At 27.3% G+C, this 16249-nt stretch overlaps 1 protein-coding gene across 1 annotated transcript; it reads right to left on the bottom strand.

Annotated features, from left to right (window-relative positions):
* Nucleotides 1–1683: 1683 nt before the first annotated feature.
* On the bottom strand, nucleotides 1684–14952 carry LOC149882614 (carbonic anhydrase 2-like). Its single transcript, XM_090065554.1, has 8 exons — nucleotides 14042–14952; nucleotides 13890–13937; nucleotides 8584–8814; nucleotides 6897–6994; nucleotides 5551–5643; nucleotides 5358–5424; nucleotides 5091–5251; nucleotides 1684–2123 (listed from the first exon to the last, which is right to left on the bottom strand). The coding sequence occupies exons 1-8, from the start codon at nucleotides 14091–14093 to the stop codon at nucleotides 1800–1802; spliced, it is 1074 nt and encodes a 357-aa protein (XP_089921680.1). The 5' UTR covers nucleotides 14094–14952; the 3' UTR covers nucleotides 1684–1799.
* Between the last annotated feature and the right edge of the window lie 1297 nt (nucleotides 14953–16249).

Genomic DNA, 16249 nt, shown 5'->3' on the forward strand with positions numbered 1-16249 from the left:
GCGGCAACATAGAGGAATTAATTGGCTTCCGTAATTTTGTATCACAGCTTTAATTGCTCATGGAAAAAAAATTCATCGTTTTGTATCTAAACTGTAAAATAATAATTTATTTTCAAATATTGCAATATTTTTATTAGATTTGCAGTAATATTAACTTCATAAAATTTTAAAAAAACAGAAAACCAAAAAGAAAAAGACATTTTGATAGTTATAATTAAGTAAACTTTGATAATTACCATAAAAATATATTTTATCTAGTCTTACATTTATGAGCCTTAATTGTATATGTATGTTAGGTAATACTTGAGTAAAACAATGATATGAGAATGGTCAAAGCAATGCGGAATGGGGCAGGATGGAGTAGGATGTGGCACCTAATCAAAAACTGTAAGCCTTCTCATCACCTTATTTAGTACTTAAGGTAAGGCGGGATGTGGTGGGACGATATTCCAACATCTTATACAATGCATTCATATATATAAATGTTAAATCTAATGTTCAAGTCAATCTGTAGTTTTAATTTATGTAACTTTAATTGTAAATATATGTAGAAGTAATCAACATCATTTAAAAACTGGAGGTAGATTTAACAAATAGAGAGTTAAGAATGAAAAGGTCAGAAGGGCAAGGCAGAAGAGAAAAGTACATCTTAGTTTTAATAAACTAGTAATTGATATTATTATTATTATCTTTATTAATATTAACTGTTTTAAAACTAATGAATTTGCTGAACATTTATAGCTGCTAAATTAACATAAATTTTGCGAATCGGTAAGGTGAGATTTTTTGCACTTGAGTGCTCTCTCTTCTCCTTGTTTGTTTTGAATTTTAAACGATTCCAGATAATAAAACATCAATTGGTCCAAAGGAGATCACAGAATAATATCGAGATGTATTTTTACTTCTAAGATTTTTTACTGCCTTTTCGTTTACATTTCATTTTATCGAATAAGCATATATTTTTTTATTTGCATTTTTGAGCTATTTATATTAAAAAAACCAAACAAACTTTAAGTCTAAATTGAGATTATTTATGGTGATGTGCACGCTATCATTAATTGGCTGCTACTGTGGAGATGTTCGTAAACTCGGCAAATTGCTGTTTTTGTGATAGCCAGCACTCACCACAAGGAAGTCGCAAGTTTCTGTTCAGACCTCTACTGAGCAACAATCATCTCACATTTTTTTCATCTCTTTAGACATTCTTCAGAATTACTATTCGATTTAATCCATTAAACTTATTTTTCAAAAACTGCACATGAAAATAAACTTGTCACACGAAAAACTTGTTACTATGAAATGTAAATGTGAAAAAAAAATTAGACACATCTTTTTAATTATAAATATATGGAGAAGTAATCAACAAGAAAAGGCATACTGTTGTCATGCAAACTTATGTTTTCCGACAACTTCATCCTACATATTTTCCGACATCTTCATCCAACACATTTAGAAAAAAACATCGTTTTGTTTTAAAAATACGCATACAATGGATTTTAGTTAAAAATACGCATACAGACTTTAGTTAAAAATACGCATACAATCACTTTAGTTAAAATGTAAACTACAAAAACTGGAGTTGCTACAAGAATTTGCTGGTAGATAAAATATATTAGTAAATAAAACATTAAAAATGTCTAATACATAAAAGTTAGCGTCATCATCGAAAAAACCAGGTGAGGATTTAATAAAAACTGATGCTTTTATTTAGTCATTATCAACTCTATCAGATTTTTACAAACCTAAAAACTTTATAAATAAAATGGTTACAAAAAGTTAAAAAGTAAACAATTGTTAAATTAAAAATGAATATAAACAACAAAGCTAGCGACCGCGGACGATACGAGAAGAGCTTGTGAAACAGCTAAAGCATAGGAAGCTGTACTGGAAACAACACTATTGGTGGAATTGGTGGAATTGGTGGAGATGGTGGAATTGGTGGAGATGGTAGAATTGGTGGAGATGGTGGAATTGGTCGTACCAATTTCAATGGGTTTAACACTCGTATACACTTTTCTTCCATTTAAGGGCTGCGTTGGTCGGTAATTCATTATTAAGTCTTCTTCTTGTACACGATTACTTGTGTTGTGTAAATGTCCTTTCAACTTACGAAAATCTTCGAGCTATATAAAAAGATAAATGAACTTTAATGAAATCAAAACACCATTAATCTTATCCCGTTAATAAATTTTATCTCAGCAGCAAACAAGAAAAAAAGAAAAATAATCCTTTCGAACTACCATGACAAAAGAAACTACGTGGTAGCTTAGCAAAGATAGGTTACAAATATATTTGGTGCTAGGATGTTTGGTATCGTATTCTCTTTAAAGCATTAATAAATCACAATATACTATATAAATCATATTTTATGATTTTTAAGTAGATAATTTCATAATCATTTCATTAAAAATTACATAGTGCGCTTCAAGAGCACAGAATTATGCGTGTGTGGATGTGTGTGTGTTATATATATATATATATATATATATATATATATATATATATATATATATATATATATATATATATATATATATATATATACACACACACACACACACCCACACGCATATATATATATATATATATATATATATATATATACACACACACACATATATATACATATAAATACCATTAAGTAGTTAGTTGTTTATATCGTCATCCGAGAATATAGATAAATATATATTTGAGTTCTTTACTATTAAACAGGATCAACTCAGTTCTAATGTTAAAGTTTAAGCTGGACTTAATATACATCAAAGCACCACCCATTTTAGCTTTAGTTGGTGTGTGAACAGATAAATATCCATCTAAATTAATATTAGTTATAGACACATTTTTATCATGCAGGTTAGATTCAGTTATCCCATTTAAATCAGGGCAGTTATTAAAAGATGCTGATAGTTTTTTAAAATCATTAACAAGATATGATAGTGAAAATATGTCTCAATGGAGATAACCTATAGAATTTAAGGACCAGTCATTGTACATAGGAACATAGACATACTTGCAGTTGATTGAAGGTTAAGATAAGTCATTGAGGTCCCCAAAAAAGTTTTTCGAGTTTGCATTTTCAGATAGATTTATTTTACCAGATTAAATTTCAGTGACTTTCCTGCAAGTGTGGTAGATAACTCAAGATCAGAAATATTAGAGAAAGGTAAAATGTTTCTCTAATCATCAAGAGGCTGGCTGGTGAAAAGTTCAAAGAGCGTTTTTGTGAACCAAGGATACAACTTTTTATGGAAGACAACAACAATGGATTTTTCAGCACGATGGCGCAACAGTTCTCACTGCGATCTTGGTTAAAGAGTGGCTTGATCGGGAAAACATTATGATCATGCCTTGGCCAGCTCATTCTCCAGATCTCAATCCCATCGAGAACACTTGGGCTTGGATAGACAAGAGATTGGTCAAAGAGAGCATAACCAGTGTTGTGCAATCACAGTAGGTTCTTGGAAAAGCTTTGGAAAGAATTTCCAAGAGAATTATGCATCAGACTAGTTGAATCTATGCCTAGACATGTTCATGCATGTGTGAAAGTTTGTGGTGCGCATACAAAATACTAAAATGCACTCTGACCTTATTGTTATATTATATGGTTATATCTCCTTATATCAAAAAGTAGTTCTAAACATTACTGTATTGTTAAATAGATTAGTTGTATTGATCTATTTTCAAGTGAAAGGATTTTGTTGGTCTTAAGGCAGTTCAATCATGCAAAATGAGAAAAAGGTGGTATCAACTTATCACTCAGGCAGCTCAATTATGCAAAAGGAGAAAGGTGGTATCAATTTGTAATACCCAATTGATCAAACTTGGGCTACAGGTACAAAAACAAACATTGGAAGTGAAATCCTATTAAATCCTGAGAACTGAGTTTGCCAATTCAGTACAAAGCAATTTCTGAAAAAAAAGAAACTATTAATGGTCTGTACAATGCACAAAATGAGAGGACCTTCACTATAAATTGTGTAGAAGCCAATGGAAAAGTTAGTACCAAGCAAAAACAAAGACAGCAACAAAATGTTATTGAGTATTGAAACAATAATGCCACTGGTCACCTTAAACAAAGGAACAACCAACTAAAAAGTTTATAACTAAAATGTTTTCAAAATATGACAACCATGTGTTAAGTAAAAAGTATCTCAAAAATGACAACCATGTGTTAAGTAGTAATAGGATGTTTCAGTAAGATGGTGCAATGACTCACACTCATCAGCTTTCTTAAAAATTGTGTAAAGACCTGTTTTTTATCTGTAATTGAAAAAAAGGATCAGCTGCCAAACTCTCTGGACCTTAACCAGCTGGACGACTTTATTGTGGACAAATTTGAAAAATAAATAAAATGGGATAAAGTACAATAAAACATTACACCTTTTTTTTTTCTTTTCAAACACCAGAAAATTGAAAACTTTTATAAAGAATCTGGAAACCAAAACAATGGTAGTTTCAAAGAGTCTTTTTAATACGAAAATTTTTTTTTACTGAAGTTCTCAGAATAAATCTCTGCAAAAATTTAAATTTAACTTACATAAACCTTAACCCGCTGGATTACTTTATTGCAGACAAACTTGTACAACAAATAAACTTGGATAAAGTACAATCAAAGATTGCAACTTTTTTTTTTTCCCTTTTTGCAACCCCAGAAAATTGAGAGCTTTTATAGAAATCTGAAAACCAAAACAATATACTTAAATTTCATTAAATGAAAAGTAGATTTTTTAGTACTGTCCTGATGGAGAAAAGCGTTTCAATTTTATAATCATTTGACTTTATCAACTGCTACAAATAAATTTTACTTCTAACTATGAATATAAATAAAAGTAAAGTATGAATACAAATTCTAGAAATGTAATTCGTTCTCTAAAAATTACAAAAATAATGCGGGAAAAAATTTCTCTAATGTTAAAAAAACAAACAAACAAACAAACAAACAAATTGAATTAAGCAGTTTTCTCAGATTTCTAAAAACTTTACAAAAGCATGAGAAATGAGTTTTATATAAAAAGCAAATAATCTCTGTAAAATACAGAAGATTTTAATGTTTATGTAGTAACTTATTAATTATGATCAGCAAATTTTACCTGCTTGCTTGAAACTTCCATAAATTTCTGGTTAACAATCCACATTACAGACTCTGTGCATTCTGGGGTAGTTAAAGACCCTTCGTAATGATAATAACTACTTGTTGAATTATTTGCTACAAAAGATGACAGTGCTAGCGGAGAGATGTAAGTTTTGTTATCTAAGAAAAAAAACAAAAACAAAGAGATAAAAAATTTTTTCTGCTTAATTCATTTATGCAGTTAAAATTTTAGATTTCATAAAAAGTAATTTTAAATGTACATTACCAGCTTCAATAACATCATGAATGTGGCTGAAAACATCATTAAGTGAGGTGTTATTACTAGAGGAAAGCTGAAAGAAATAACTTAGCATAAAGATGCATTTATTGCAGTCACTATTATGATCCTTATAAAAATCATACTTTGTTTTCAGCATTATTAAACGTTCAACTGTAATTAAAAAAAAGTGTAAATAAACCTTGAAAAAATTGCCCCAAACAAGTATTCCATCGCTGTAGTTAAGCGCATTACTAAAGTTTCCATGATCATTTAAGTAATGAACTATATGTATCTAGTTTCAAAAAAAAACAACAAAAGAAAATAGAAAACATCTAAATAATGAACTAGTAAGGTCTAATAATGAAATAATAAGAGAATATTAAATAGAAAGAAATTTCAAAATTCAATAAAACAATAAAAAATAAAAAACAAAGCACAGTTTGTAAACATAAATACAAGAATTGTTATTGTTAACATGGCATAAATTAATACAATATTCTTTGGTGAAAGATTCATTCAGGGTGAAAAACCTTCATTTTTTACTCTATAATTTACAAGACACAAGTTCATGAGAGCTTTTTTATTTTTTGTACAAAAAGCTCTCATGAAATTTTTCATTTTTCATAATGATAAAATTTTGAAACTTTATAATTATGAAAAAAGTGTGTTTTTACATTTTTTTTTGGACTTTTAAAAACATTGAGTTTCATAGACTTTTTTACAATAAATCTTTTTTTTTTTCCTGCTGTTTCTTTTAATATTTTATTTAACAGGAAAACATGGAAAAATCAATTTTATGAACTTTTTAGTTCAACTGCTGTTGGAATTTTTTAAATTTCATTTTATCAATTATTATCATTATTTTTTCATATTTTAGAAAAATTTCATTAAAAATTTAAGGCTAAAATTAAAAAAAAAAAAACTTTAAGGCTAAAATTTAAAAAAAAAACAACCTTCGAACATCAGTTATACTAATTTTTATATTTTATTTTTTTACAACACATTTCAATATACCAAAAAAGAACATCAGTTTTTTCTTTTTAACTAAAAATAAGGGAATTCAGAATTTTTGACTGCTTGAAGAGTTTTTTAGGATTTTCTCATTTTTAAGCAAGACATTAATTAAACGTCTATCCCATATGGATAAATTTAACATATATTGACACACTTTAGCATATTCTAACACAAAATAGCTTCAGCAGAAAGTTTTAAAGAGTTATTTTACTAAAAAAAATATATGAATTAGAACTGAATTTGTTTTTTTTCTATTTTGAACTTTCATAAGCTTAAATTCTATCTATTATTACTACACCTACTTAACACCACTACACCATTTCTACTACAATATTTACAATTATTACACCATGAATAAGTTAAATTCTGTTTAAAAAAGGATTCCCTATAGAAAAGGAAGATTTACACAGTTTTGAATTTATTTTGATTTTCCTTGGCAACAAAATCCAGTAAAGAGAATTATTGTATTCTATTTTACTTACTGTTTATAGTTCAAAAACTTTGAATAATCAAACAAATAAAAAAACTTACCTCAAGTGGATAATGCTCATAATTAATTAAATGTTCTGAACCCATTCCATCATTTTCCCCCCAATGAAAGTGTAATGAATAATAGTTATACTGCTTTCCTGGAAATGTAAAGGAAAATACATAAAACTTACATTTTCATTATTATGTTTCTCAATTAACAATTAAATTATTTATTACTTTAGAGACTAAGTAAAACTTATAAAATGCCCAAGAAACCTAAGGTTATTCTTCAGCAACCTTTTAACAATGGAATGTGCTTAAATTTTGTCATAAATATCTAAAGCACCCTTGAGAATAGTATTTGTAGAGTTGAAAAAAAAAGTACCAAGTTTTCTCTTGAAAATGAAAAATTTTGGAGCATTTATCCAGAAATTTTGAAAAAAAATAAGGGAAGACTTATTCAATTTGTTCTTAAAAGAGACCTTCTATTATCAGATGTCTTTGATGTTAAGTTATCTAATTTGATGTTAATTCACAAATGTAAAAATATGGAGCCAATGTTCAGGCTGCTTCTCACCAATGTTTACAAAGAGTCAAATGATATAAAAATGATACAAAAGAGTCAAATGATATAAAAATCATAAAAAAACAAAATGGAATAATTAGATTCTCAGCTAAAAAGGTCATAATCAACTATACACAAGAAAATTAGGCAATGGACTAAAAAGAGACAAACTATTGGAAACCAAAGTCTCGACCAGCTTTTGTAGTCTTGGGAAAAAGAGGGTGGGTGGGGGTGGTGGGTCATTAGAAATAAAAGAACATCCGATTTACAGATAATTGATAGAATTATTAACAGCAAAAAATATATATAAATACTCACATCTACAGATCAAAAAATCAAACAACCTAAAGGCAAGAATCTTCTGTTTTTTTTGAGATGAAGCAAATTATCATACTTCTAATGTAACAATGACTTAGCTAAAGGGTTCAAAATATGAAGTTTCATTGTAGCCTGCAAACAGTTCATACCTCCACCCTAACAAAAATGTGTTGAGGTGATGAAAAAATAGAGAGAAGTAGACCAGAAATTATACTAGATTTAGAGACCATTGTTAAAGAATTCTGAAATAATTTTAAATTAGACAGACATAATCTTAAGTTATTTAATAGTATGACCAAAGAAATAAATGTTTTATATATGTATTTATCTATTTTTTCTGTCATTTGCTAACATTATAATAAAGAATCTATCCTTCAAATTTTAATTGGTCTTCTTAAACTTTTTAGAATAACCCTAATGATCAGAAAAAAGTAATATCCTAATGATCAGAAGAATAACTTGAATAACCCTAGTGTTCAGATGAAAAAAAGTAAAGTGTAATTTGAATTTGTCAGAAGCTTTGCTTATCTATCCCTATGGAAAGCAGTTTGTTAAGTAGTCCCTTTTTCTTTGATATTGAAACAACACCAATACACCTCCAGTTGTAATTAATTGATCTTTTAGTAGACAATACTCAATAGTTTTTTATTACAGCTTACATATGCACAAATTTCATTGAAAATTATAATATATATTGTCAATGTCAATGAGATTTGTGTAACAAAAAACTAGCTACTAGAAACTTTTTTCAAAAAGTTTTTTTTAGTAGTTGCCAAATCTATAAAGCCATAGCTTTATAGATTTGGCAACTACCTCATTTTTTAAAGAATTAAGTTATATTGAAGAAACACAAGTGTACTTTACCTTTCCAACTGAGGCCTATAGGGACTGTTCCATTTATGTCAATTCCTAATATAACAGTATGACCATTATTAAGTAGATAATAACTGGTATTGTCAAACACTTTTGAATAGTTAAGAAGAACCAAAGGAGTAAGAGTCTCATTGTAGGTTACATTCTCCTTAATGATATTAATTGGAGATTGTCTTGTTCCATTACATAATGGGTGACCCAAGCTGGCCCAAGTTGCAGGATCTAGGGAAGAAAGATAAAGTACAATTCATCAACTGTGTGTGTCTGTAGGTGTGATAGGGAAATTTTGGAACAAAAATCATAAATAAATTATAAAAAAATTGTAAAAAAATTAAGTAAAATACCCTATCTCATTTTCAGGTGATTCCTCAGATCAAATGTTTAAAGAATTTGACCATAACAAAAACTTTTTATATAATTGAAAATTTTTCTTTCATCTAAGAACTTTGTTTAATATATTTTTCATAAACTGCCACTATTTAATCCTTACAGGCCTGATTTGATATCTAACTTTAAACTGATGTAATATTGCATTATGTTTTTGTTATTAAAAATTATCATTACTGTTTTATTATTAATATTTACTATTAAGATTTTTATAATTGCTATTGTTAATAATTTTACCTTTTTTAAAAGTACAATATACAGTAAAAGGTTTTTACTAACTAAAGATTTATGTCGCAATGATGAATGACGAAGATCATTGAACAAGAAAATCAAGCAAAGTTTTACTATGCAGTTTACTTGAAGTGCCTTAACAATAGAGATATAAATAAGTTTTTTTTAAATTATTTTCCTTGAAATCAATGTTCTTTAGCTTGAAAAATTTACATTATTCTTTCTAAATGATAGTACATCTATTGTCTTGTGCGAAAGATATAGCTTTTAAGTGTAAAATAAATAGAAATACTTTAAATAAAATAGTCAAGAAAAAAGTTTGAAGCAAAAGATTTGGAAAACATTATTTGACTTTTGTGTCAATAAACTACCAATAAAAAAGAACACTAATCCAGTTTATAAAAAGTTTACAGAATTTACAGAAGTTCTTTTTAAAAACTGACCACGAGAAAATTAAAAAATCAAAAAGTTTTAATCGGTAGTTTAATTTTAACCGGTAATTTTAACACAGAGTCAAAAACGGCTTTATCTGGCAAGAAAAAAGCCCGTTTTGGACTTGCAAAATAATCATAGTAATACTACATAGTAATATTTCAGATCTCCACATCCTTTCAAATTAGAGTTATAACTTTTTTTTTTGCTAGATTAAACGTTTTTCTCTGTATGCATCGGTAGGGAGCTTTCCGCATAAAACAATACTGTTAAGAACCACACCAAGCACAAACAAAATCGTTGTAAAACAAAACATAAACATTTTTAATTTTCTGCTATAATTCTTGTGTCTATTTATGATAATTATGTTCTCTCAGATTATGCAGTTTCCTTCGAATAATTTACTAAGAATAATTTCCTTCGAATAATTTAACAACTTACAAGGTATAAACTTTAGTGGAAAAAAGTCTTTATTTTATTAAACAAATTTATTATGATTTGATAAACTATTTTCACATTTACTTTTATTTTTTAAAATGATTTTTTAGAGCCTAAAGATAATAACAGTGCGTTAAAAGTTCTCTATGCATAATTTCAATTCTGTTTTGGTCATTTTATTTTTAAAACCAAACACTTAAAAGGGCTGCAAAGATGGAAATCATAATATTAAAATGAAAAAAAATAAAATTAGCAAAAAGAGTTGTAGATCAAACAGAACAAGCAACACAAAAAAGTTTCATTTGAACGGTTTTTAAATATCAAAGTTTGTTTTTGAGTCTTACACTTTTACAAAACATGTAAAGCAGAGTTTTCAAATTTCGGTCGAAATTTCCATTTGCCCGAAAATTTCGTGAGAAAATTTTCATTCGCTGCAAAGACCTTAAATGATATAAACGAGAAATCAGGCTGCTGTTGCATTCTTCTAAAGATTCTTCTAAAGATTCTTCTAGGGCAAAAGAGCATTCAAAGTTCTTTGTACCAACAATATTATTTTTACTTTGACACATTAGATTCGTTTTTAATTTGAATTCTTCTATTAGTTCAAATATTAGGTTTGCCACATTACGTAATTTAACCATTCTGTTTAACTAACCAAGGATGTCTCAATAGTACGTACAGCCAACACAGCCGTTAAAGAATGAAAGACTACAGATGTTTTCTGTTTTATTCCTTACTATTCGTCAATAGCCGAAAACACCGATGACTTAAAAGCAAGACTTGTATTATGAGAAATGCTCAATATCTTTATATTTTCGGCTTCATTTTAATTCCAAATCGTCGCCTGAGAATTCAAAGGTTACAACTACTTCTTTTTTATGTAACAAGAATTCATTAATAAAAGTTTTAATTAACAATTAATGGAAAAAACAAAATTATTTAAACAACTATCTGTTTAATTATGAAACGTAAGCAACAAAAAAGACGTAAAGTTTTAATTATAAAAAATGACAGGAGAAATATAATTATTTACTCCGTTAAAATGCCTTTTTTATATTTAATTATAAAAAAGGCATTTTAACGGAGAAAAATTGAAAGTTAAGTTCTTACAACAACAACAACAAAAAATTAGATGGAACCATATAATTCTTATGCGAAGAAATGTACGAGTGATGCTCAAAGATTCTTCAACTATGGTTTAAATAAATGAAGTTTTCAAAATATAGAAGATTTATTGAATAAATAAACTTTTTTTGACAGTTATCTAAAGTGGTAATCGCTCTCACAGCAACAAGCAACAAAAATTATGAAAATTATTTACAAAAATACGTAAAAATGGAGTTTGGAACGGTCATCCATTTAACCATGAATTGCAAAACCCGTTGAAGCAGTTTGTTAAATATGCTTGAATGATTTGATCAGTTAAAATATTGTGTTAAAATAGCATTTTTAGATTTTAAATTGGATTCCAATTTTGATGATTCAATTAAGATGAACAAAAACGAATATCGAACCATATCAGATTTAGTTTTACTTTTGACTCCCGTAAAATTGGACGCACTTTTTTTTTGACGAGACGCAAGTTTAATTACAGCTGACATTTTATTTGTTTTTGCTTTATTTTGCTCAACGTTGAGTTTATGTTGACCAAAATAAAACACCAACAATCCGAAATCGGAAAATTGTACGCCGCCTTGAGTCACCGAATTAAAGAAATGAGAATACCATTAAGTAGCACAGTTTGTTATATTCAAAATGCCAAGATTGCTTCATTGAAAATCCCTGATGTTTTTGTACCAAGTACAAGTACCCAAAATAAAAAAATGATAATAAACCTAATAAAGCGCGTAAACTTGGCAGAAATAATTATATCAGCAGACGTGAATAGTGATAGCGATGCTCAACTGAACAAGGCTTTATCAAGCAAGGAGTGTGATAATAAGATCAAAGCTGTTAGTAAAGAATTAAATGAAGTTATGGAAAAAGGATTGGCAGCAACTCAAACTCTACCTATAAGGGTAGAAAGCATAACTTCTAAAATTCAAAAAGAAATGTCGTTATTTGAAAGTGGTGCCACAAGAGGTAATCACCTTCAAAAAGAATATGATTATATTCGGCCAACAAGTGTGTAGTTCAAACAAGCATTTTCAGCGGCTGGGCTTTTGTACTCAAAAACTACATTAAAAGACCAAATGATTGATGCTTTCAGTTTTTTATGGTGGTACTTTCAAAAATAAATATAATTTATGTATATTCATTTTATTTTTAATTATATATATTCACATTATTTTTAAATACTATTTTTATTTATATTGTGTTATCTTTTTAATGTACTGTTTTATAATTTAAATTACTCAGGTTCATTAGTAATTGAACTATTTTAGTTAACTAAAAAATGATTAATTTGTTAATAATATAACTATAATATCAATAAATTAATCATTTTTCATTGATGAGTAATTAAAAATTTGTTCTTCACATACTTTACCGCCAATGATTGTTTCTGTTTTCTATTTAACCCCAGGATTTCCCGGGGATAAAATTTCTCAATCCCGAAATCCCGGGAATGAGAATATGCGGGATTTTGCCATCCCAAGATTTATCTGTCTTTTATTTTTTAACAATTTTTAAATTTGGGAACAAAAAGGCTTTAGTAAAGAATTTGACTTTCATATAAATAGGCCTTTTTAACTAGACTTTAAAAGAATCTGAACTTTTTTTTAAAAAAAAAAGTAAATATGAGGAAAGCTGCTAAGGGACCATCGAAACGCAATTTTTAAAATAAACTGTGGAAATCATAGAATTGAAAGTTTTTTTTCTTCTATTTCTTTCCAGATTTAGAGCCAGAAAAAAAAAAAAAAAAAAAAAAAAAGAGATAATAATAATAATAATAATAATAATAATAATAATAATAATAATAATAATAATAATAATACTAATAATAATAATAATAATAATAATAATAATAATAATAATAATAATAATAATAATAATAATAATAATAATGATAATAATAATAATAATAATGATAATAATGATAATAATAATAATAATAATAATAATAATAATAATAATAATAATAATAATAAAAATAATAATAATAATAATAATAATAATGATAATAATAATAATAATAATGATAATAATGATAATAATAATAATAATAATAATAATAATAATAGTAATAATAATAATAATAATAAAAATAATAATAATAATAATAATAATAATAATGATAATAATAATAACAATAATAATAATAACAATAATAATAATAATAATAATAATAGTAATAATAATAACAATAATAATAATAATAATAATAATAATAATAATAATAATAATAATAATAATAATAATAGTAAGCGCCTTTTAAAAATTCTGCGTGTAACATTAAAAAAAATGCAGGAAAAAAAAAAAACAAACAAAAAAAAAACGTTTATAGTTTTTTCTTCGCTGTTTAAAATGGCGAAGATAAAAAGACTAGGACTGCTTTTAGCAACTGTCAATATGCAGAGTGTTAATGATAAAAAAAAAAAAAAAAAGCGATAATACGATATTTCTGAAAGCACCTTTTTTCAAAGTAGGATGTATTTTGAGAATTAAGCTAAAATCTTCAGATAATTATAATCAAAATTAAAACCAAAGCACTAGTCGATTGTCTGGTGCCTGGTGTTTTCAGGAATATAGTATTATTGTGTTATATCATTATAAACTTCCGCTCTTAAAAAAAGATATTAATATAAAACCTGAAACTGTCGCCTTCCCAAAAATTAAACTTTAATTATCAAAAAAAAAAAAAGCCATACCTATTTCCGAATCAGTATATCCCCAATCGCTGGTATGCGAACTCGTATCTAAAAAGCAAGTAGACACCGATTCAGCCTTAAAACATCTAAAAAGTTAATTTGAAATTTTTTATTTTTAAACCAAGAATTTAAAGTAAAAAGTTTCAACTTACCTATCGCGAATGCAGTTGAAATGAGCAGACCAACAATTGCAACAAAAATCATCTTATGTATCGTTTTGCAGACAATTAATTGAACTGCGTATTATAAAAAAGCTCATACTAAAACTATTTATTAAAAAAAGTTGAATTATTTGAAAAAAAAGCGTGAAATGTTAAATAATTATAAACATAAAGTAGTCGTGGAACGCAGATGGCGTTTGTTGCACTTTTCATACTCTTGTTAAAAGCTTGACTTTCTGTTCTTAGGCGGATCATTCAAGTTCAAGACAAATTATTTACCATTAAACGCATTCTACACGTTATTTACCACTAATGTTAACCCAATCCACCTACATAAACGGGTGTAAAAAAACTTGTGACCTAAATGCAACGCATTTTATAAAACAGCAGGCGCAATTACCCCACATCATTATTTTTACACTTAAGATAGTTTGTCTTATCATTCTTTTTCTGTTTATTACTTATTTGTGATTGCTTCTCTTTATAATGTGTAGAATTGGAAAAAAATGATCCCCTTAAATTTTATCACTGTTAACTCTCCACTAAGGAATTTTAAATTCATTTTTATGAAAAAATGTATAAATTGTTTAAGTTTATAAAAATCGAAATTTATTCTATTGGCATTTAAATACCTTAGCAACAGCAAAAAAAAGGGAAAAAACTCTAATGCTACCATGCCAACAAAGTTATACCTTAAAAATCATAAACTAAAAAAGAAATGCTGAAACCTTCTCATCGCCTAAGGTTTAACTACAAAAAAGCCAAGTAAATAAAAACAGTATGAAAAAGTACTTTTGCGTATGAGAAAAAGAGCTGGTTTAGCTCAGAAAATCCCTCAAAGCAAAAAACTTCATTAGCATCAACTCTGTTGCTGATATGATCAATATGCTTCAGCTATTATCACATTTTGAGTCACTTTTGACTCATTAAGCAAACAAAAGATGTGTAATCTTCTATTGAAATATTTTATTGTAATTTCTATTAAAGTTAAAACAATTGTTATAGGATGTTCATAAATTCTCAATTGTATTCAAAATAAAAGATCTTTTCATACTGCGTCAGCACAAATGCTCAATTTGGCATTTTAAATGAATAGAAAAAAGTATGCTTATCTATTTACATGCTGCTTTGATTATTATTATCTCGGTTTCTGAAGCCTAAAAAAGCGAAGTAGAAATTATTACGGAGATTCTTGGATGATGCTTTTATGGTAGTCTAAATTTGTAGTTCGGCCAGTTTTTCCTGATTTGAAAATGAGGCTCTGTAATATTTTCAAATATTTTGTTATCTATTTATATTTATATGTTTATTGAAGTTAACATAAAAAGATAAAATTAACATAAAAGATAAATCTTTATCTTCATTATGAGGAAAGGATAAGTAAAGCTGACAAAGATTATATAAGAATAATGATAATGAATGATTTTAGGACAATGTAAGAAGGAAGTAAGAACGACCAAAGAATAGCGTAAGAATGATTAAAAAATGACGTAAGAATCAGTTAACCAGTAACAGGATAACTGCTGTCAAACCAAAAAAATTTAACAAACAAGCTCCGTGCTGTAAAACTTGTAAATCCGCATTTTTTTTTTAAAAAAGATATTTTAATTTCGCATAAAAAACTTTACTGTGTGAAATTCTTTTATAATTGCTAAGAGAATAACTTGAGATGGATGATGCAAAAAATAAAAAAAAAAAAAATTATAATAAATAGAAACTTGAGATGAATTTGATAAGCTTTTTAGGCAACGTCTTAAAAGCTGATCGAATTTTTTAGCAAAAACTGCGATGTTTCATTCGTTAAGACTTAATCTGCAGGAAAAAAAATCCATCAGAGAAAAGTCACTAGGAAATAAATCACATTGATAATTATCTTCCAGGATAATAAACCCCAAGGAATATTCAGGTTTTATTCTTCGGGAGACTATCGTCTTCCTAGCTAAAACCCCCACATTTTTCCAGCGTGCAAACATTTAGGCCTAATAGCATATCATAGGTGATCGTGTTTCTACTTAAGAATAATTTTCTGATTGCTACATTTATATTGAAAACATCAATAAAAGTAGGGGAAAACCAATAGCACTATTTTTATTCTAAAAAATTCCTTCAAATGCACTTACATACAAAAATTGCTGGTAGATTTTCTCAACAAAATCGATATTCTGGGAAAATAGAAACGAAACACCACCCGTTAAAAAT

This window comes from Hydra viridissima, unplaced genomic scaffold (genome assembly GCF_058129835.1).
Source record: "Hydra viridissima isolate aposymbiotic clone 2 unplaced genomic scaffold, HvirCarnegie_v1 scaffold_10, whole genome shotgun sequence".
Classification (NCBI taxonomy): Eukaryota; Metazoa; Cnidaria; class Hydrozoa; order Anthoathecata; family Hydridae; genus Hydra; species Hydra viridissima.